General features: G+C 41.4%; 1 protein-coding gene across 1 annotated transcript; it reads left to right on the top strand.

Moving 5' to 3' along the window:
- Positions 1-294: 294 nt before the first annotated feature.
- ACRALDRAFT_2016346 (uncharacterized protein) lies at positions 295-2,980 on the top strand (the record flags this gene model as incomplete). Its single annotated transcript, XM_071019840.1, has 14 exons — positions 295-368; positions 406-424; positions 466-560; positions 610-624; positions 690-701; positions 766-786; positions 840-854; positions 979-1,026; positions 1,062-1,119; positions 1,222-1,339; positions 2,519-2,633; positions 2,717-2,731; positions 2,791-2,831; positions 2,868-2,980. 14 exons carry the CDS (start codon positions 295-297, stop codon positions 2,978-2,980), a joined length of 759 nt encoding a protein of 252 aa, XP_070880265.1.
- Between the last annotated feature and the right edge of the window lie 20,226 nt (positions 2,981-23,206).

The following is a 23,206-nucleotide window of genomic DNA, read 5'->3' on the forward strand; positions in this document are numbered from 1 at the left end:
AGGACTAAGTGGTCACGTGATATCCATGACGTCCAGACCCGGAACACGGGTCTGCCCCTTTATAATCGGCCCCAAATTATTAAGCCACGCCCCGTGGTCTTAATAATTTTAACACAAACAGCTTAACCGTCCCAAATATATCTCTATTACGCTGATCAGGGCATCCATAAATAGCCTATACAGCAACAGCTTCCGTATCTTTCCTCGCGCGTGTATATTCCTAAAGACGTCTCTCGAAGACGCAGGCCCGAAGGACGGTAACCTCGACGATAAAGGTGACCTCGTAGGTCCTTTATGCGCACAGAGCAGGCGGCGGCGGCGGCTTCCTCGGTTCCTCAGGAGGAACAAGCAACGCGGCGGCGGCGGCAGTGGCAGTGGGCGGCGGCAAACAGGCGGCGGCCCTAGCATAGTCCTCGAGAAGACCGTGACGTAAAAGACGTGACCGTGAACGCACACGCAGGGCAGGCGGCGGCGGCCTCTTCGGTTCCCGGTTATAACCGCAGGAACAAGGCAACGCGGCGGCCCCAGCAAAAGATCAACGACGCAGAACACAGAACCAGGTAACACGCAGAGTATATCTATCTCTTTCCACTACCCAGATCAAGGCAGGCAGTCCACTTCTCGGTTCGTAGGCGTAAAGCACGCAGGTCGGATCTTTTCGGCGGTGGCGTGGCACGGCACGCCGGAAGGCAGGTCGGTTCGTCGGTTCCTTCGCAGAGTTAGTGGGCGAAGAACAGAATCGGGTCTCGTGGCAGGAATCGGCAGGCTCTTCGAGGCGGCAGTATCGTGGCCGGGCTCAAAGGAACAGGAAAAAGAAGAGGCTCAACAGGATCAATTAGATCGACTACAGGCAGGTGGATCAGGCTCGGGCCGATCAGAGGAACAAAGATATCGGGGAAAAGAAGAGTAGTAAAAAGAGTAGGAAAAAAAGGAAAAATAAGGAAAAGAGCAGGACAAGCTCGTGGTGACTGCCGGCAGAAAACAGCAGGCAGGATCAAGATCCAAAAAGAGTCGGCGGCAGGAACAGTGGCCAACTAACCCACACACAACTTAATAACCAGCAGGCCAAATCAATCAAAATCGGAGCCGTTCGAAAGCCCTTCTTCTAATCAGGTCAACGTGGTTACGAGTAAAAGAAAAGGTAAGGAACTATAAAAGATACAGCCAAGGAAGAGGTGAAAAGAAAAGCTAAAAATCGGCAGGACTCCCACAGACTCTTAGCTAGGCCAGATTCATAGGCTAGGCCCTGGGCCCAGTTATCCATCGGCCCCAAAGCTATACGAAGAAGCTCCTGCGCGTACAGCTTTCCACACAAACAACAGGCTGGATCAGGGTATTCGTGTAGAAAAGAAGGGAACAAAATCGGGCAGGGCAATCGGGGGAGGGCAGGACTATATCCATCGGCCCCAAAGCTATACGAAGAGGTCCCCCTCGAGGGCAGCTTTCAAACAACCCAAAAACAAACAAAAACAAGAGGTCCTAATCAGGTCAACGGAGCAGCTTCGGGAAAAAAATTTCCGGCCCCAGGGCGTAGGCCAAAGAGACGCGGCCCCAGATTCGAAACCACGATCCTTAGAAGACGCGGCCCCCATCAGGAACTAGAAAAGCTCCCACGGACTCCACGAACGACTTCTGCTTCCGAAAACGATTCTGTTACCCTAATCAGGCAAAGGAATAGGTAGAGGGAAAAAGAGGAAAAGGAAAAAGGGAAAGGAGGCGGGAAAAGGAAAGGGGAAAAAGAGGTAGGAAAAGGAGGAAGACAGCAATAAAAAATCCCTCGGCCCCAGAGGTAAATCCACCCAAAAAAAAGAAGAAGACGTTAACGGCCGTTAAGAACTAGAAAGAGTTCTTATGACTTCACGAACGTCTCTGTCTCCTAAAAACGATTACCTTAACGCCTAATTATAAAGGCCCTGCTTTCGCCACACCTCTACTTCTATCACGTTAATCACCTACTATAAAGCTTAGATCTCCACCTTCTTTACTTTCTTTTCCAGGGAGCTACCGAATATCTCTTCGATATATAGCCGGCTTCGGCTATAGTAGCCTATATACCACTATAGATAAGGATTTTCGAAGCTATCGGGCAGAAGGAAACCCGTCTACTTAGGTAGGCGGGTAAGGAGGTTAAGGAACGGATCGGTAATAACGTCCTCGGTCTTTATAGCAGGAGGCAGGCCTATAGTATATCGCCGCTCCTCTTCTTCGTCCTCTACCGTATACTTATCGATATATGCCTGTATTTCGTCTTCTAAGCCCGGAGGCAGGCGGAAAGACTAATCAACGGGAACGGTGGAGTCTATAGGAGGACTCTAAACCGGAGGAACGGGAGGAGGGGCGGTGGCGGCGGCAACGGCAACGGCAGGTTCCTTTATTATAGAGTCCACGGAAGGACTCTTCGCAACCACAGAGCCAACGGGGCTCTTCTTTATAGCGGGGGCGGCAGAGCTAACACAAGAGCCCTGTAGCGGAATAACAGGACCGGCAGAGTCCACGGGAGGACTCTTTTCCACCACAGGAACGGTGGGCGCAACGGGCGTCTTCTTCATAGTGGGCGCGGCAGAGCTAGCACAGGAGCTTTACGGCGGAGTAACGGGAACGGTGGGAACGGCGGGCGTCTTCTTCTCCATAGAGTCCACGGGAGGACTCTAGACCAGAGGAACGGGAGGAGCGGCAGTGGCAGCAAACGGTTCCTTCGTCACGGAGTCCACGGGAGGACTCTTCGGAACCGGTGCCACGGCATCGGTAAAGGCAGGGGAGCTAGCATAGGAGCTCTTCTGGATCACGGAGCCAACGGGGCTCTCCTTCTTATTTAGGCACGTACGCCGACGGTGGCTATCCTAACCGCAGGAATAGCACCTGATCAGACGAACAGGAACATACCGGGCGGGATTCTCTTCCGGACTCTTCCGTGGAGTCGTACTTCTGCCGCGGCGGCGGCGGCTCTTCCAACTACTACTTCGGCTCGGGCTACGGCTAGCCTCGATAGACGCCTATAAGCAACGTTACCGTTAGTCTGATTAGACGAACGGGACGCAAATAACGGTAAAGACGCTTCCGATCGCAGAGTATATAGCTCCTATAACGCTACCTCGCACACCTTAAGCGTGACTCTCGCGACGACCTTAAAACAGGAGGTCAACCCGATAAAAAGGAACAGGAACGTATCCTACGCGCGACTCTAACCCGGACCACCGGTATATATCCCCCTCTTTCCACGACATCGCTATTATAACGTCTTCCTCTTTATATTCCACTATTAATATATAGGCAGTCTCTGCGTTAGTTCGGGGGACTATTAGTATGCAGGCAGTCTCTATGTCGGGATAGATCATAGCTATTAATAAGCAGATAGCCTCTGCTCTTCCGGATCTATAGTACTCGGGACTATCGAACCGGATCTTTAGGACTATTAGTATACAGGTAGTCTCTGCGTTGGGATAGTATATAGCTATTAATAAGCAGGCAGCCTCTGCTCTTCCGAAGCACTCGGGCTCCGGGAAGCTGTTTTTATGGCTTTTATTATATAAACTGTTTTTATTGTTTTTATGGTTATTGCTATATCATATCTGGAATCAGAACTCGTATCGTAACCTTCTCTTTCTTTTCTAGTGCTGCCCACGTAACGCGCCATTCTTCCGGGCCTTGACCTAAGCCCTTTGGCCGCTATTAGAGGGTAAATCAAAACCGTGCCGTATCCGAAGCTATATCCTAAACCGTATCGTATTCAAAGCCTATGCCGTATCCAAAACTATATTAAAACCGAAGCTATATCGTAACCAAGACTCAAAGACTCAAAAACCAAAGACTTAAGACCAAAGACTTAAAAGGAACCGAAGACTTAAGGGAAAACCGTGACCGTATCGTAATCAATAACGTGTTAACAGGCCGTTCGTTTAGACAGGCCGGAACTACCCTTATATGCTTTCGGTTACCTGATTAGATAAACAGGACCTCCTAGGCACCGATTATATCCGCCTCCGAGTACTAATTAAAGAAAGGCGAAGCCGTCACTATACAGAACGGCTCCGCGTAGGGCCAAAACAAACAACTAACTAATAGGCTAGCCGAAGGGAGGGTTAGGCTCGTCACGGGTCCGTATCTAGAGCTAAACGGGTCCCGAAGAGACGGTCGCCGGGCCTCTAAAAGGGTCGGCAGTAGTCCGATCAGGGGAACGGATAGCTATAGATAGGCAGGCGGGCCTACGGTCGGCTCTTCTGGATCGTCTAGATATCCGGAAAAGGAAGGATAATACAAATTATGATTATAATAGGTGATAGGTGACGATCATAAAAGATCGGACAAAAAGCTAGCTAGATATAATAGGTCTATTCTAAAGAATAGCCGCATACAAGACCAGATCTCTAGGACTAAGTGGTCACGTGATATCCATAACGTCTAGACCCGGAACACGGGTCTGCCCCTCTATAATACTACTAGTATACTAATAGTCGGCGGACTTAAAAGGATATAAGTCGGTCTTATAGTAGTGTCTTAGTGGTATCGGGGCGGTAGTAACGGGTTCTAATATCTAGAATAGGTTCTAGCTATAGCTTTAAAGTATTAGTAGTGTATCCTCGAATATTATCGGGAGTTTATAGCGGCTATTAATAAAGGCGGTAACGGGGTGGTTATAAGTTAAGGCCCTAGGGGTGACGAAGCTATACTATACTAACTTAGAATAGGCTTAAGGTTAACTTATAGCGGCGGTGGTATCCTTTAAGCGCGCCGCTAGGCGTGCTCGCCCCGCTAGCCACTATTACGGTGGCGATACTATATAAGCTAGCCTAGAACGCTAATTAAATCGGTTAAAGGGAATAATCGCTATCTTATTAGAGGTAGCCGTATATATTCCTATAATGCCTTTACGGTGGGGTAAAGCTAATATAGCGGGATAGGGTCGCGAGTATAACGCTAATAGCGATAATACTACTAAGAATAAAAGTAAAGAGGAGGATACCGGCACTAGGGCTAAGTAAAGAGTAGAGGCTATTATAGTATATCCCTTTAATACCGCCGGGGCCCTGGCTTATAAGGCCCTAGAGTAAATATAAAAGTCTAGGTTAAGTGCTATCTTTATTTCGTATATTCTATACCAGGCCGGTCCCGCTACGGGGTCTCTAATATATAATTCCTTATAATTTCTAGGGTAAAACGGAAATCGTTTAGACGGCTAAGATATAGGAACTATTTCGTAATTACTTTTACCTTTTTAGGGTAGTTTAGGGTATCGAAAAGGTCTCCTCTAGTTAAGATCGGTCTCCTTATAGCACTATAAAGGTCCCTTCGCGAGTCTAGAGTAGTGTTTTAGTATTATAAGATAATATATTTAGCTATTTCCGCCCCTTTATCGCCGTAGGGGCACCGGGTAATAGTAAAGCCAGGAACCCTTACTTTAAAGAGGAAGGCCCTAAGGCCTATTTTCTTAGAGCGGATCTAGGTAAGGACGGAGCTTTATAGTTTTAGGAGGCCTTTATACCTCTAAAGGTCTCTCTTATATAGGTTTCGGTCCGGTACCGCTATAGTATAGGTCGGGTTCCGCGTAGACCTTATATCTCGCCACCTCCTCTTTTACTCCTTCTAGAGGGCGGTATCCGGGTTAGAATTATTTATTTAGTTTTAGGCGGTAAAGGATTAAGCGGGCTAGGCGAGTATTTACTAGGTAATATAATAGCGCCTTAGTGCCGCTAATACTTTTATAGCGGTTTAGGCGCTAACTAGAATAAATCCCTTAATTCCGGTATTTTAATAGTTAAGAGCTCTCTTAGCTACGAGGCGAGTAAGATATAGATTAAGGGGGGGGGGTAAACGTCTCTTTTTCTAGGATCCGGATCAGTGTGGCCTTATAGGCTCCCGTAATAGTCCTAAGGCACTTATTCTAGGCCGAGCTTAGAGCCGTAATAAGGCCGCGGCGGGGTCCGTTAATAATTTTATTAAAGGTAGGGGCATAATAAGAGATAGCTAGGCGGATTATAGCGGTATAAAGGCGTCGGTATTAGCGAAGCTATAGCCTTAGGCTACCACGGCGAGCCGGGTTAGGGTATAATTATATATCGCTAGTTTACTCTAGATCTCCTTCCTATACCGTAAAAAGTTTAGTTTCCGGTCTAGCTATACCCTAAGGAATCTAGCCTTTATTAAGAGCGGTACTAGCACGGTACTAAGGTAAAAAGGTAATAAGGATAAGGAATAGGATTTTATAAAAGGTATAAAAACGTATTTTAAGCGCTCGAATTAAAGGCTACTAGCCTAAGACTAATCCTTGTATATCCGCTAGGCGGAGGCGAGTCGGTGCCGCGTTTAGGCCTCTATATAGCTAAAAGCAATAATATTCGTGTTATCGGTAAAGCTAATAATAGTAGTTCTCGCGGCGTGTTTAAGTTCTTCGTATAGAGTAGAGATATATAAAATAAAAAGGATTAAGGAGACTAGGGACCCCTACGGTACGCCGGCGCGGAGGGGCCGCGGGGTTACCGTCTAGCTATTAAAGAGGAGGTAGACTATCCGGTCCTAAAGGAAGCTACTAGTTAGCTAGACGGCCTAGTCTAGGAACCCCTTACGCTTAAAGGACTTAAGAAGTCTGGTATAGGGGATAGTATCGAAGGCCCCGCGTATATCTAGCTAAAGCATCGCGGGGGTACCGCCTAGGGCCTAGGCGGCCCTAACGGCCTTTATTACGCGCTATATAGCCGTCTTTATACTATACCTAGGTCTATTCCCTATCTAGCCGTTAAGGAGTAATCGGTATTCTTCTGCTAGGGCTATAAAGCGGTCCGCTATAATACCCTTAATCAGCTTTCCGATTATATTAAGAAGGGAGATCGGTCTTTAGCCCTTAGCTATCTTATAGTCGCTTTATAAGCGGCCTTCCTTTTAGATAATTATAACGGTAGCGGTATAATAATAGCGCGGGAAATAGCTTAGGGATAAACAGGCTAAGAGAATCGTGACTAGGATCTAGTATAAGACCGGGCTATAGGCCTTTAGGAGGCTAGTAAGAAGGCTATCCGGGCCGGGAGCGGCCTATAGCTTAGTCCGGCGGAGGCGGCCCTGGATATCCGCCGCGGTAATAGTCCGGTCTATATCCTACCCAGAGGGGTACTCCCGACCTAGGGGCCTAGGATCTAAGTCTCTAGGGGGGGGGGGGGGAAACTTAGCGTATAGGATATCTACTTTCTTACTATAAAAGGTCGCTAGGTCGCCCTAGTCACGGCGTAATCGAGGTATAGTAAGGGGCCCGGGTAGCTAGTATCCCTTAGTTCAGGCCTATCTTTAAAGCCTTTAAAGGAGCCGGTTATTCGCTTAGGTTCATAAGCGGCTGGTTATAAGTTGTTTATAGAGTAAGGCCGAATAATTGAATTATCTAAAGCTAAGGAGAAAAGAAGGAAAGGGGAAAACTCTATAGGTGTTTACGACCTGAATATAATATCGCGGCGACCCGCTAAAAGCACGCTATAATTAATCGGAAGATCCGGTGCTCTACCGGATTATCTCTACGGGGTTAACCCATAACACTACCCCCCTCCCCCTCGGTAAGTCGTTAACCTTCGGTAAAGCGTTATTATTCGGTTAAATAACGCCTCTTTATTAATTAAATAACGGCCCCTAGTAGCTTTTTAATCCTGAATAACGTCTCTGTTTATTAAAGAGCGCTCGAGGTAGGCCTTTATAGTTATACGAATAATTAACGTGATATATACGGGTATTATTATTATTCGTAAACGGGTCGTAGGATCGTTCCTTTTATATAAGGAACCGATATACGTACCTTCCCTAACCGTGTGACTCGTTTATTAATAATACTAACTTTACTATTACCTCTATTATTCCGTTTTTTCTTCTCTTCTTTAACTATATCCTTTACTATTAGTAGTACGTTTTTTATCGCCTATCACCCTTTCGCACGCCGTTTTATCGTTCTAACCCCTTATCTCTTTCTCTAGAAGATATTTAAGTTTTTAGGATTATCTCCGGCCCCTAAGGTACGTTTCCCGTTCTTCCTATAAGCCTCGCGCGACGTTTACTAACTTATATATATAATATAGGGGGCTAATAATAATAATAATAATAATACCGGCGAGGAGGCACCTACTCCCGCCCTGGCTAGTAAGGAGATTACTACTCCTGCCTTAGCTATAGACCGCCACGCCTAGCTAGCCCGAGCCGTTAAGGCTAAGGGTAAGCGTTCCGCGGGCGAAGCTTTTATAGTGGTTAAGAGCCCCGCGAAGCGCGCTTATAGAATAAAATATCCCTCCTAGAGGGACACGTTTAGTCTTCTGCTACTCTTATATAAAGGCTATTATAAACGGCCAGGATAAGCGGCGCTACCGCGATTAGTCGGGACCCGGAGCGAGGATACCCGATCCTAAGTGCTATAATTACTTAAAGGGCGGTTATAGGTGCGTTCCTCCTCCGCCTAGGATAACTAGTCCGTTAGTAGTACTCCTAGAGGCGGCGAAGGTGGTTAACGACGACCCCTTTTATAGCCCTAAGGCGACGGAGGCGTTTATAGCGGCTTATTCGGCCTTCTAGAAGGCGTCTAGGGTTTTAAAAAAGACCTCTAGTACTTTATAGGAGGATAAGCCTATTTTAACGCTTATCGACTCGGGTACCGGTAAGCCTCGCTTATTAGTATAAGCCACCGCCTCCCCCCCCCGCGGGGACTCTTATAGTATAGTAAGTAGACCTATACCTATCGCGGCGCCTCCTATTATCGTTATACCCGTTCCTAGTATAACGATTACCTTTACGGGGGTAGAAGGCCTACGCCGGCTTAACCGGTTCTTATAAGTGGTTAAGAATATCGTGGGGGTTATTTATATTAAGGTAAAGGATATTAAGTCCTTTAAGGGAAAGAAGATAGATAGGCAGGCCGAGGTCGCGGCGTTTATATTATCTCTTATTATCGCTAAAAGCGTTAACGGTTACGAGGATACTTATAACGATATTAATCTTAATACCTAAACCCGGTAGCTAGGGGCGGGGCTTATCCGCCCCGACTTAATTAACGTAGACGGCTTAGCCGTTATTCTAACCTTTATTTAATCCTTACCGCCTTTTTTATAACTCTTTTTCTTCTCGTATCGTTCGCGTAATCCGTTATTAACTTTAATTAGGCTATACTTCTCTTCGTAGCGGTCTAGGGCGGTTAATTCTTATAGGGACTCCGTTAGTTCCTAAGATATCTAGGCGTACCCTTCCTATTTTACTAATACCTCTCTTTTTACGCCTTTACCTACCTTCCTATTCCTTACGTATAAGATTTCTTTTACTATTTATTCGTTTTCTTCGAGGCCGTTACGAATTAGTCCGGGTTAGGGGTTATATAGAACTTAACTAGGAAGCGGATCTTTGCTCGTATATTATAGGAGGTTTATATAAAACCTCGGGTATATATTTAAAGGTATATTTAGTTCTATAATATACGGGTTAATAACCTTAGTAACCCTATACTTTTAGTATAGCTAGCTTAACTTATATAATAATCTTAGGGTAGAGTAGTTCGCGACTAAAAGCTATATAAGGTTACCTTTATAAAGGCGTTTAGCGGGGATATAACCCTTATTCGCTAACTCTTCCTATTATAGCTATATAGCCGCTCTTAAAGCTTAGGCGAACTCTATAGCTTCTTAGAGGCGGCGAAGCAGGTTATAGGCTATAAACTCCTAAGCGTCGCTGCTTAGTTCCTTATAGATCTGGATCGGGTCGATATAGTATCCGTGTTTAAGGAAGAACGGACTTATCTTAGTAGTAAAGCTCTCTTAGTTATTTAAGGCTAATTAAGCGGCGGGTAGTAACTTATCCTAATCGTCTTAGGCGTAGTAGATAAAGGCTTAAAGGTATACCTATACTTCTTAGTTCGCTCTTTTAGTGGCTTTATTAGTCTAGGGGTGGTACGCTATACTTAATTGTTATTCGATTTTAGCTAATTTATAGAAGTATCGCTAAAAGCGACTCGTTTAGTTAGAACCTCTGTTATTTATAATTAAATAAGGTATACTATAGAACCGAAAGTGGTAGTATAGGAACCGTTTAGTGTAAGCTTCCGCCTTTATAGAGTCTATCGCTTTAAGGGTAATAGCCTTTATAAGTCGATCGGTTATAACCTATAAGTATCTGCACTTTTTCTCCTTAGTAGGAGGCAGATCCGTTATAAAGTCTATTAATAGGTCGCTCCTTATTTATTTAGGAATCAGGAGTGGTTTTAAGAGTCTTTATTAAGCGTTCCTTTATATATAGCTTTAGTTATAAACGTTATAGTTACGTAGAAACCTATATACGTCTTAGTTTATTCCCGGCTAAAAAAAGCGTCTCGCTATAAGGGTAATTATATTATCTCGCCCCGGGTAACCTCTAATTATAGAGTCGTGTATAGATTAGATTACTCGCGTTTATAATATGCTCCCTTCTTAAGCTCCCGGTACCTATAGGCGATCTCGGAATATTAGTAGTCCTTATAAGGTGATCCCGTATTCGGTAATCTAGGCTTAGAGACCTAATAAGGGGGAAAACTATCGATTACCTTTAAATACGGCTTATATAGCTTAGCGATACTGGTTATCTTTTTCTGCCGTGGCGTCCTATAGCCGTTATAATTTATTATTAGCTTCGAATACTCGTAGGTATTCGCGAAGGAGGCGGATCTTTAGGGGGATTAAGGTCTCTAGGATTAACTATATATATCGCGCCTATTCCTGTTTATCGGAGAAGTCCTTTAGTTCGTCTTATTCTCTTTATAAGAGAGTATTAGTAGTATGGTTATCGGTACCCTTACGGTATTCTAGTATAAAGTCGAACTAAGCGAGCTCGCCGGCCTATCGGCTTTATCTCTTATTAAGTATCTTCTTTATTATAAAGTATTCTAGGGCCTTATAGTCGGAAAGGATCGTAAAATAACTATAACTTAGGAGCTCTGCTCTTTAATACGTTATATAACTTATAATCGCTAATATCTCCTTATCGTGGATAGGGTAGTTATACTTAGCTCCTATAAGTCGCCTTAAATAGTAGGTAACTATATAATAACGTCCCTATTCGTTTTCCTAAACTAATACTCCTCCTAATACGAATCCCGAGTAGTCGGTTTCTATAAAGGTATTATTACTTAAGACCTATTATTATAGGATCGGTTCTTCTTAGAACCTCTTCTTAACCTCTTTAAAGGCCGCTTATTTATTAGGACCCTAAGAGAATACTCTATCCTTCTTTATTAGTCTTATTAGGGCGGCCGTGATATAGGCGAAGTTCTCCACGAATATACGGTAATAGTTTATAAAGCCTAGGAAGCTTTAGACTCCCTTTACTAAGGTCGGGGCTTCTTATTCTCGGATCGCCTTTAGTTTATCGGGGTTACACGAAACGCCCTAGCCGGCGGTAATTATAAACCCTAAGTACTTTACGGTCTTTACGCTAAACTCGTACTTCGCTAAGTTAAGCGTTAATCCTACGTTACTTAGCGATTATAGTACCAGGTTAACCTTTTTCTTATAGTCGCGTAGGGATCCGCTTAAGTAAATCAGGATATCGTTAATATATACGGTAACGAAGTCGTTAAGGTAGCGCTATAGTATCTTATTAATATATCGCTAGAAGGACGCGGGGGCGCTACTAAGTCTAAAGGGGTATACTAATTATTTAAATAAGCCGAATTAAGTTTAAAACGCTATCTTCGCTTCGTGGCTAGCGGCTATTCGGATCTTATAGAATATAGTAACCACGTTAAGCTTTATAAACCACTTAGCTTACTCTAGGTTTCGGAGTATCTCCGTAATTAGTAGGAGAGGATAGCGGTCTTTTTAGGTAATCGTATTTAGGGCACGGTAATTATAATAGAATTATAACCCTCCTCCTAGCTTTTTTATAAATAGAACTAAAGCTTTAGCGGCGGAGCTGCTAGCTTATATAAATCCCTTATCGATAAGGTCGGTAAGGGTCTTCCGTAGGACTAAGAGTTCCTCTTTAGATATATTATAAAAAGAGCCTTAGGGTAGTTCTGGCTCCTTACCGTCGGGCCCGTATATAAGGTTTATTTCGTGGTTAACCCCGGGTCGATAAAGGGGAAGGCGGTTCGCTTATAAGTCAGAGAATAAGTCCGGGAATCATTATAGTATCTTTTCTAGGATATACTTTTAGGGGTTAACTAGGGACTTACCTCGGAGGGCCTTATCGATATCTTTAATATTAACTATATAGAGCGTAAGTTCCTTTTTACTAAACCGTTATTTTTTTTATAACCGCTGTATAATACCGGTAAACACTAACCTAGTCACTACTTAAGCTCCGCGGATAGCTCTAATATTATCGGGTTCTTTTTCGCCTTAGAGTCGGATATCTATCCGGGCCACTCCGTGGTAAAGGCGACGTCTCTTAGCGTAATAAGTAATATCGTTATATTCTATCTAAGGTTTCCCTAAGAGTATATTATAATCTAATCCTGGTATTATATAGGCGAATAGTCGTTATATACATCTACTAATATCGAGATCGTATATAGCGATACCGGAACTCTTTATAGACCTTATAGTGTCGGAGAACCCTAAGAGGGGTCTTCTGGTCTTATCGACTAATAGGAGACGGAGGGATATTATAAGACGTTTACTTATAGCTATATAATAGTTATATCTAGTATCTATAAAAACGGTAATTAACTTTTTATTAATCCGCGCTTATATAAAAGCTAAATAACTACTACGCGACTATAATATAAACTCTTTCTAATCCCTTTAATCCTTTATAACAGGCTCTAGTGCCCGTTTTTATACTAAAGCTATTCTTTTTCTAAGTCTTTATCGTTATCCGTGACTCCTATATAGATTATCTTATTATCCGAGGCTACTAAGACCTTCGCTACCCGGTTCTCTTTATAATCCTCGGCGTCTTTTTTCTTTAAGCGATACCTTCTAGCTAGGTATCCCTTCTTTCCGTAGTTATAGCACTCTTTTATCTCTTTCTTCTTAGTCTATACTCGATTAACTCCTCCTATCTTTATATCGCCGTTATAATTATAAGCGTGACTATTATTATTACTATTATATAGCGCTTAGCCGAACCGTGGCCTTATAATAAGGGCTTTAAGTCTCTAAGCGATACTTTATATTTCGGTTACCTAGGTATAGTAGTTATTCGGTAGTTTCGTGGTAATAAGGGCGGCACGGAGGCGATTACTAAGAGCTCCCTCTAGGAACGTGATCTTCGTAGTATTATCCTATTAACCTCTACTAGCGATAATAAGCTATTATTCGAAACCGGGTATAAAGCTCCTAAACGCTTAGTCTTTATGCTAGCATAATATTCTTAGAGCGTTAGCCGCGCGAGGTTATTCGTTAACGTCTTTATATATACGGTTAAGGTAATTAAGGAAGTCTTCGGGGTCGTATTAACTATCGGTTCCGCCTATAGCCTAAAAGGAGGCGACGACGCGGCGGGGAGCTTTATCTAAATAGGCGTTAATAAAATACCACTCCTCGCGAGGGCTCTAGAAAAGATATTAATCGAGTAGGAGCTTTTCGCGAATCTTAGACGAATAGCTCGTATACTCGGAGCGTTTACCGTTAAACCTTTAGGGTAGTGGAAGTGCTTTAGTTCTAAGGTTCGAAATAGGCGTTATATCGGGTATAGGCGTAGTAATAGGCGGCTAAGGGCCTTATATAGTCTTTTCCGAAGGTATAGCGAGATAAGGCGTGGCTATACGTTATTAGTTTTATATCGCCTATAGTAGCTAGTTAATAGTATTCTGTTATTCCTGGATCTGGGTAGTTAAGGTCGCGACCTAAGTCTATAGAGGGTTAATAATCTCCCTCCTCCACTCTATAGCCTTAGGCGACTCGCCCGCTAGGCGTAACGGAGCGCCGGGAGGTGGATCAAAGTGATAGTTTATCTTTATTAGCGTAGCGTATAGGTTTCGCTAAGCTTTAGATATATAAGCGGCTGGTTATAAGTTACTTATAGAGTAAGGCCGAATAATTAAATTATCTAAAGCTAAGGAGAAAAGAAGGAAAGGGGAAAACTCTATACGTGTTTACGACCTAAATATAATATCGCGGCGACCCGCTAAAAGCACGCTATAATTAGTCGGAAGATCCGGTGCTTTACCGGATCATCTTTATAGGGTCAACCCGTAATAAGGTTAAGTAAAGGAGGTAACGCTAATACTACCTTTTCGCTACCGCTATAGCTTTATTATAGCGGAGCTCGGCTTACCTATACTCTTCCTACCTATTCCGTGATTTCCTTATAGTATATCGCCTATCTAGTTTACACGCCTCTTAGGTTAGGGATATTAGCTTATTAGTCTACCACGGGTAAGGTAGGCGACCGGGGGGGCGGGTTAGCGTTATAGAGCTACCTAATTAATAACGATAATAAGGTCTTATATTAGCTAGTCGAGGGCCCTATTAACGTTAAAGGGCGTTATTAGGGGGCCTGGTTATATAAGGATCCCGGGGGCTGCCTAGTAGACGAGGGAAGTTATAAATTCCTTTTAGACTTAGCGAGGGCGGTTAAGGGGCCGTGGCGGGGCTATATTAATAGGGCGGTTTATATTAAGGTAAATAATTATAGTTTAGGAGAGGTGGTCCGATCTAATAACCTTACTATCTATACCGTTATAGCCGTAGCGGAGCCCCTAGGACGCCTAGATAAGGTCGATAGTGCTTAGTCGCCGGCCTAGCCTATACTAGGTGGTTATTCCGGGGAGGGTAACTAGGTTAAGGTTTTAGCGGGTAGTTAGCTTAAGAAGGGTGCTAGACCTAGGATAGAATCTAGGGTAGCTAGCCTAAAGGGGATAGTGGAGATTAAAGTCTCCGAGGAGGATATAGCGGCCCTAGGCCGGGGCCCCTATAAGGTTTATAGTTAAAGGGGTATGCAACGGGGTAAAGGCGGATTAGTAATTCTCGGAGTAGATTAACTAGATCGTGATGGTTTAGTCGCCTATACTAAAAGTAACCGTATAGGAGTCCCGGTCGGCTCGCTATATCTATATACTAGGGGGGTATCGTTTATAAATATAAAGCAGGGCTCTGCCACCTCCAGAGCATTAAAAAACTTAATTCCAAAATACATTACATTACATGTAATGTAATTTGTAATGTAATTTCTTTAAAATCAATTACATTACATTACATTACATTACATGTAATTTATAATGTAATTTTGTAATATAAGGGGAAAAATTACATTTTTTTAGTATAGTTTTTCTATATATTAAACGATATATACGAGTTAAATTAGTATATCTTCTATATTCTAAATAGGCTATAATATATTATATATATTTATAATTGGGTATATATATATAAGGATACTTTTAATACTATATATTCTATATAGTATAGCTTAAGATACTCCTATAACTATCTATTCTTATACTAGGTACTATAAACACTTAATATAAAGCTATAATATTATCCGAGATATCTCTTAATATAAGTTATACTAATTAGAATAGCTTAATAATAGCAGGCTATATTATATACTTTAGGTAACTATACTTGATTAATAGTTTCCGAATTTAAATAAACTATCTATATTTGTAAGTATATAATAGTAATCTTCTTATAAGGGATAAGATAGTTATAAAACCTATAAATATAGTAAATAAGCTATAGCCTAAGTCTAGTTTATATAACAACTTAATTTATTAAATAAAGGCTTATAGATTATTAAATTTATTATAATAAAGAAAAGTCTGTAGAGTTTAGTAAAGGAGGGGATATTATAGAAAAGGCTTAATAGGCTAGAATCGTAGAGTAGTCGTTATACTATTATTAAATAAGCGCTGACCTTTAAATAAGACTTTAACTTAAGGTATTAAACTATATCTCTTAATACTTATAACAATATAGGTTCGGATTAGTAGTCTATACCTGGCTATCGGTCTAATTATATACCGATAGCTCTGCGATCGTCTTGTTACACTTACTTATATAGAAAGACGTATATCTAGTATTATAATAGTTGCCTTTATTCTAGGACTATTATAGAGTAGCTTCCATTTATAAATAGCTATTACTATATATAGATATTATATAATTTATAGAATTATATTATACTTTGCCGAACTAGAACTATGAGTCCTAAAGCCTATAGTATAACTTAATGATTTTAAAATAATGATTTATATAGCGTAGCTTTAGAATTAGTCTTATTACTCTTTTTTATTTAATTCTATATCTTTTTACTGGCTTATATAATATCCACTTAGCTATAATTCTAATAGTTCTATAATACGTATATTCATATAGTATAATATTCTTTTATAATATTATATATATATTCCTAAAATATTATACACGCTAAGGCTATTAGGAGTTAAAAAATAAGAATAAATAATATAGTTATAGATATAGAATAACCCGATATTATTATAGGTATAATTCGTCGAAGCCAGGGATAGCCTGAATAGGAGGGAATAATATGTCTTAATGGTTATAAAGGGGATTAGATAGGGTATAGTGTTCGGGGATAGGTAGTCGAGTCGGCTCCGGGACTAGTACTATCCGGGCCGGTCTGGTATAGTATAATAAGGAGGATTACCGGCGGATAGATCGTGGTCCTAGGAATACTTTCGGGGGGATTCTATAAGGTTCTCGGGGAAGAGGCTCTGGTTATCTATAAAAGGGATAGGTAAAGCTAAACTCCCGACTTAGAGGTTTAGCGAATAATTTAACTCTTAATTCGACCTATTAGTTTATATTACCTTTTTAATTACCTTATAACGTCTCTTTACTCTTTATATAAAAACCCCTAATATATTATTCGCTAAACCGTTTTAACGGGTATAATAACTATTAAGAGTTATAAGTATAATTCACCTCTGCTAGTTAGCTAATAAATAACTATGCCTCCTCGCAGGCGCTTTAGTATTACCCCGCCTAAGGACGGAGATTATAAATCGGTTCGTGAGCGCACGCTATCTCCTGGTCTAGGAAGCGATACCACCGCGCCTCTGCCTAGTAAATAAGAGACTATTATCCCGTAGGGCCCTCTAGAGCTATAGCCAGAACCGTCTCTAGCACCTTAGCGCGAGCCTCTTATAGTCCCCTAGCGCGAAATACCCGTGGCTTAATCGTCTAACACTATAGAGCTATAACCTGATCTTTAGACGGGTATACGTTATAATATCGAGGAACTAAAGAATTATCCCACGGATTAACTGCTTCCCGAGGAGCTAGACTTCCTTCTAAGCTATTACGAGGAATATAGGGAGCGAGAGCGTAAGTTAAAGCGTCTAGAAGCTATCCGTTATAGCGAAAACTCGGATATTACCCTACCCCCTTACTCGGCGAACTACTACACTCCCCGAAATAATCGCGGCGATTTATTTAAGGTAAGCCTCCCTACCCTAAATTAGGACGGTAAGTTATATAACTAGTTTAGGACCTTTATAAAAGAGATTAAGGAACGCTTTTACCTTAATCTAGCTAGTTTTATAATAAAAGCGAAAAAGGCTTACTTTACCGCTAACTGCCTTAAAAGAAACACGAAGTGCCGTTAACGAGCTTACTAAAGGAGGACCTATAGTTCTTTAATAAAGGCGATATAGGCCGAGCTAAAGGCCTCCCTAACTAAGTAATTAGTTAATAATAAGACCCGCGAGTTATTAGTTACGCAATAGATCTTTTCGGAACGGACCTCTTAGTAACCCGGTTAGACCTATAATTAATTTCTTAATAAGTTAGATTCCTTATTTAATCAGGTATTTATCCCCCTTCCCGATAAGTGGCGTATATAGTTTATTATATCTAAATTAAATAGACCTCTACGCGATTAAATTATTACTAGGATTTTACTTAAGACCTTCTAGGAGCTAAATATCACGGCTTATTAGGCTAAGGTCACGTTATCTTATAAGGGTAAACTGTCTAATCAGGACGGCGGCTATTATACACCCCGTAATCAGAGTTATAAAAGGAAGCGCGGGACTAGTAGTAAACCCTCGTTGCCCTAAGCTAATAGTTCTTATAAAAGCTCGCCTACGCCCCCTGCTACTATAACCGCGGCTATTACTACTACCCCTGCCTAATAGCGGGATAACCCTAACGGAACCTCGGAATTCTCGGGCCGTCGGAAATATTACGAATACAGAGAGGAGGGCTATATTCGACCTTTTTACCCTTATCTACGGAATAAGCGGGCCGGCTAAAGTTCTACCTTAGCTACTAACCCTAATTAGGAGGCCGTGGCTCCTAGTCAACCTACTTTAGGTTAGGTATAGGCCCTACCCTAAGCCTTATAGGGTTAGGCCTAGGATAACGCGCCGTTAGAGTCGGACCCTCCCCCTAGTCTAGTAAGCGTAAAGCTTAATATACGACTAAACGGTGGATAGGACCGTCGAGTTATAATTCTAGATAGCGCTACCGACTTCGATATTATTAATAAACGCGTAGTACCCTCCGGTAAAGTAATTACTAGACTACCTAGGGAAGTTAGCTAGGTAAATAAGGAATATATAACCTAGATACTCGGATCGATCTTATCTATAGTTCGGATTATAGATAGTTAGAATCGTATACGGATATAATATATAGAGTTATATATTATAGATATAGGTAAAGATAGGTCGGAGGTTATCCTTAGGATCTCCTAATTAACTAAGTATAACCTAATAGTTAACTAGGCAGAGAAGAGTTATATATTTCGGATTTAGAAGGAGGAGTTAAAGTTTATAGGTTCACGGAAGGAGTTAAAGAGGGCTACGAATAGGGCGAAGGTGACTATTAGGCTTATTAGGACTTAGGTAGCGCGGGTTAGCTATATTTAAGCTTATATCTTAGAGGATACGACCACGCCTACTCCCTTACCTAAACCATTACCCGAGCCCCCGGAGGACCCCTTACCCGTGGGTTAAGAAGAGTTATTAGTAGCCGTGCCGGAGTAGTATTATAAGTTCTTAGATATATTTAACGTAGAGGAGGCCGGTAAGTTACCTGGTTATTATTAATAGGACCACGGGATTAAGATAAAGGAAGGGAAAACGCCCCCGTTTAGACCGATTTATCCGTTAACGGAGGAGGAGTTAGCGGTATTATAAGAATACCTTTAAGGCGCCCTCGCTAAAGGTTAGATTCGTTATTCTACTAGCCCTACGGGTGCCCCTATTCTTTTTATACCGGAGAAGGGAGGGAAGTTAAGACTATATATAGATTATCGGGGGTTAAATAAGGTTACTCGTAAAGACCGTACGCCGCTACCGTTAATATATAAGATTATAGACCGGCTTTTATTATTAAAGGTCTTTATTAAGCTAGACCTTAAGGACGCCTATTATCGACTTCGTATACGACCCGGCGACGAGTAGAAGATAGCTTTTAGGACTCGCTATAGTTTTTTCGAGTATATTATTATACCCTTTAGGCTTACTAATACCCTAGCTAGTTTCTAATAGTATATTAACTAGGCCTTAAGTGGGTTAGTCGATATAATTTATATAGTTTATTTAGACGATATCTTAATTTATAGTAAGGACCTTAAGGTTTATCTAGTATATATTAAGGAGGTTTTAGGGAGGTTAAAGGAGTAGTCGTTATACGCGAACCCTAAGAAGTCTATATTCGAAACTTAAAAGGTGGAGTTCCTAGGGTTTATTATTAAAGTGAATATGGTTTATATAGATTAGTCTAGGGTCAAAGCTATTCGCGATTAGTAAGAGCCGAACTCGGTAAAGACTATCTAAATCTTCCTAGGTTTTATTGGGTTTTATCGGCGTTTTATTAAGAACTATTTAAAGATTATAGCGCCGCTCTTAGACTTAATAAAGAAGAGTAGAGTAAAGGGGGTATTTATATAATCTATAAGGGAGAAGGAGGCTTTCGACGAGTTACGCTAAAGGTTTTAGGAAGCTCCGGTTCTATAGTATTTCGATCCTAAGTTACCTATTCGACTAGAGCCGGATATATCGGGGTTTATTTTAGAGGCGATAATTAGTTAGTGTATAGATTAGGTATAGTATCCTATTATATTCTTTTTAAGGAAGCTTAGGGGTACGGAGTTAAACTACTCGACTCCGGATACGGAGTTAATAGCTATTATTAAGGTATTCCGGTATTAAAGGCACTACCTAGCTTATAGCTAGACCCTAGTAGAAGTTCTAACGGACCACCTTAATTATTAGTACCTAATAGATAAACCAAAGATTAAGCCGTAGTATACGCGATAGCTAAAGGAGCTATCGGTATTTAACTTTAAGATTAAGTATCGACTAGGGGCTTAGAACCTAGCTAATAGTCTATCACGGAAGCTATAGTATATTTCCGATTGGGTGGACCTAGACGCGGAGCGTTAGAAGCCTATTAAGAGGTTTACCCGTAAGTTTATATTAATAGTAGTAGAGAAAGCGGGCAGAGTACCTAGGGTCTTTAAGGACTTATTACTAAGTTTAAAGGAGGAGGTAGCCGATACATAGAGGGAGGATCCCTTTTATATTTCTTTACCTAGGAAGGACCGGTTATCCGACCCGTGGTTAAGGGATAAAAAGGGCCTAATCCTTTTTAAAGATCGCCTCTTTATCCCGGATATATAGGGGTTAAGGAAGAAGATCCTATAGGCCTTTTACGATAAACCTACCGCTAAATATTATAGTTCCGGCAGAACGATTAAGAGGATTTCGGACTTATTCTATTAGGAGTATATATCCCGGGACGTAAAGACGTTCGTGCCTATATATAGGGTTTATTAAAGGACTAAGGGGAGATAGTATAAGCCTTATAGCCTATTAGCTAGTCTTCCGGTTCCGTTTTATCCGTTTTAGGAGATCTTAATTAATTTTATTACGGGTCTCCCTCCTATTAATTAGGGCGGAAAGAAAAAGGATACGATCCTTATAGTAGTTTATTATTATATAAAGTATTCCCTTTATATCCCTTATAGTAATGCACTAACCACTAAAGGTTTAGCCGATATTATATAATAAAGGGTTTTTAGTATTTACGGGTTACCGGATAGTATTATTTCGGATCGGGGTTCTTTATTTATAAGTAAGTTTTAGAGGACCCTATATAGTCTCTTAGGCGTCCACTATAGGATATCTATTACCTTCTACCCTTAGACCGACGGATAGACTAAGCGTTAGAATTAGAGTATTAAGTATTACCTTTATAGTTATTACTCGCAGGAGCAGACCGACTAGGTAGATAAACTATCCCTCGTGTAGTTCACTTATAACACCGCGTAGCACTTAGTAATTAAGTAGACGCCCTCCGTGGCGTTAATAGGCTATAATCCTTATAGTCCTAATAATATCTGGTTACCTAAGTCGTTAGATATTAGGGCGGTATCCGCTAAATAACGGGTAAAGCACCTAATCGCTAATTATTAAGTAATAGAAACTTTTATCCCGAAGGCTTAAGAGTCTTATAAGAGGTTCTATAATACCGGACGGACTTAATAGCGGTTTAAGATAAGGGACTATGTTTTAGTCTCCTCGAAAAACATTAAGCAGAAACGGCCTAGTAAGAAACTCTTAGATAAGTACCTTAGGCCGTACCGTATTATCTTAGTTATTAGTTACTATAGTCTCGCTTATAAACTAGATCTCCTATAATCGATAAGGATTTATAATATTTTCCTAATCTCTTTATTAAAGCCCTGGCGGTCTTGTGACGGTTAAGCTCCCGAGCCTATAGAGGTGGATATAAAGCCGCAGGAATCGGATAAGTATAAGGTTAGGGAGATTTTGGCTTATCGGTTTAATAGGAAGAGGAGGTAGTATTTAGTTAAGTAGGCGGATTATAGGTATAAGGATAACACCTAGGAGCCGAGGCGTTATATCCCGGAGGAACTTCTTTAAGAATATTTTAATTAGTAAAAGGAGAGGGCTCGAAAAGTGCAGAAACTATTATAACCCTATAGGGTCCTTTATTAGCATTATTAATTTATCTTATCACGACCCCGGAGGGTCTTATCGTTATCTTTTATTAATTTATTATATTATATCCTAAAACGCTAAAAGAAAAAGAAAAATAGTAGTGTCTATAGTGTGTATATATAACGTCCGTATAAGTTAGATTATTAGATCCGCTTCCTTCTATAAGCCTATAAACCAGTAAAATATTCCTTATCGTCACTATTACCGTTAACCTCGACACCGCTAGTAATCCGTAGCAGATCACGGATCTAATAAAGGGCCTTTATCTGTTTATAGGCCTCCCTGGCCCGAACCTTATAAGAGGCTATCCGAGCCTCTATAATCGCGTTATCACGGCGACGACTATACCGAGTATTATTAAAATCACGGGAATTATAGTACTAGTTATTAGTATATGCCCGACGCAGCTCTCCCTAGAGCTTATAGGCGGCACGCTAGTATAAAGGAATTAGCGTGAATATATAAACGAAACAGAGAAGAGATAACTTATAAGTTTTTTATTAGTAAAACCACCGTATCTTACCGCGTCCATAAGGGCCTTTTATATAGCGACGGTAGCACGAGTAGCCCGGAGGTTTATCTATAACTAAGTTAGTATACCGGGGCGGTCTATAACGGACGGGGAGTATAACTATACCTTTTTATACTTCTTATTATTCTGCTTATACTAATAGTAATAGCACTTAAATAACTATCGGCCAGAGTTACGGTATAAATAAAAGATAATAGAACCTTAACTATCTAAGATAATATTAAGAAAACCCGAGTAGCACCGCTAATAGGGAGGTTATAGAGGTCGCCCCTTATAACTACTTCCTAGACCGGGTAAAGGCCCGAGGGATCGCTATATTAGAAGGCGTAGTATCGCTATCGCCCCCGTTAGCCCCCGGACCTTTATCGGTAACGTTATCGTTACCGAAGATATTATTACCTAGGAAGCTCTTACCTTCGCTAGGGATAAAGTTATTATCTTCGCTCTTATCGCTACTAATATAAAGGATATTATCGGCGCTACCCGATATAGTTATATCCCCTTTATAGTCGATAACACTATCGTCGATATTATTATCGTCGTTATTACCCTTATGGTCCGTTAGCGCCGGAGATAGAGTCCTCTGGTTACCGGTGGACTAGCCACCGAGCGAACTATTATCCGACCTAACCACCGGAAAGAAGCGGGCGAGGACCTTACTAACCTGGTGGTCGGGGACTATAAAGGTCTTCTTATTAGGGAGGGCTAGGCCCCTCGCTTTAATAGGAGTTATAAGTGACTCTATACTAGGTACGGCTAACCCCTTTATTTTAACAGGTATCTTAGACACTATGCTAGGTATAGCAGACCCT

This window comes from Sodiomyces alcalophilus (assembly GCF_042370955.1).
Source record: "Sodiomyces alcalophilus JCM 7366 unplaced genomic scaffold ACRALscaffold_1, whole genome shotgun sequence".
Taxonomy (NCBI): Eukaryota; Fungi; Ascomycota; class Sordariomycetes; order Glomerellales; family Plectosphaerellaceae; genus Sodiomyces; species Sodiomyces alcalophilus.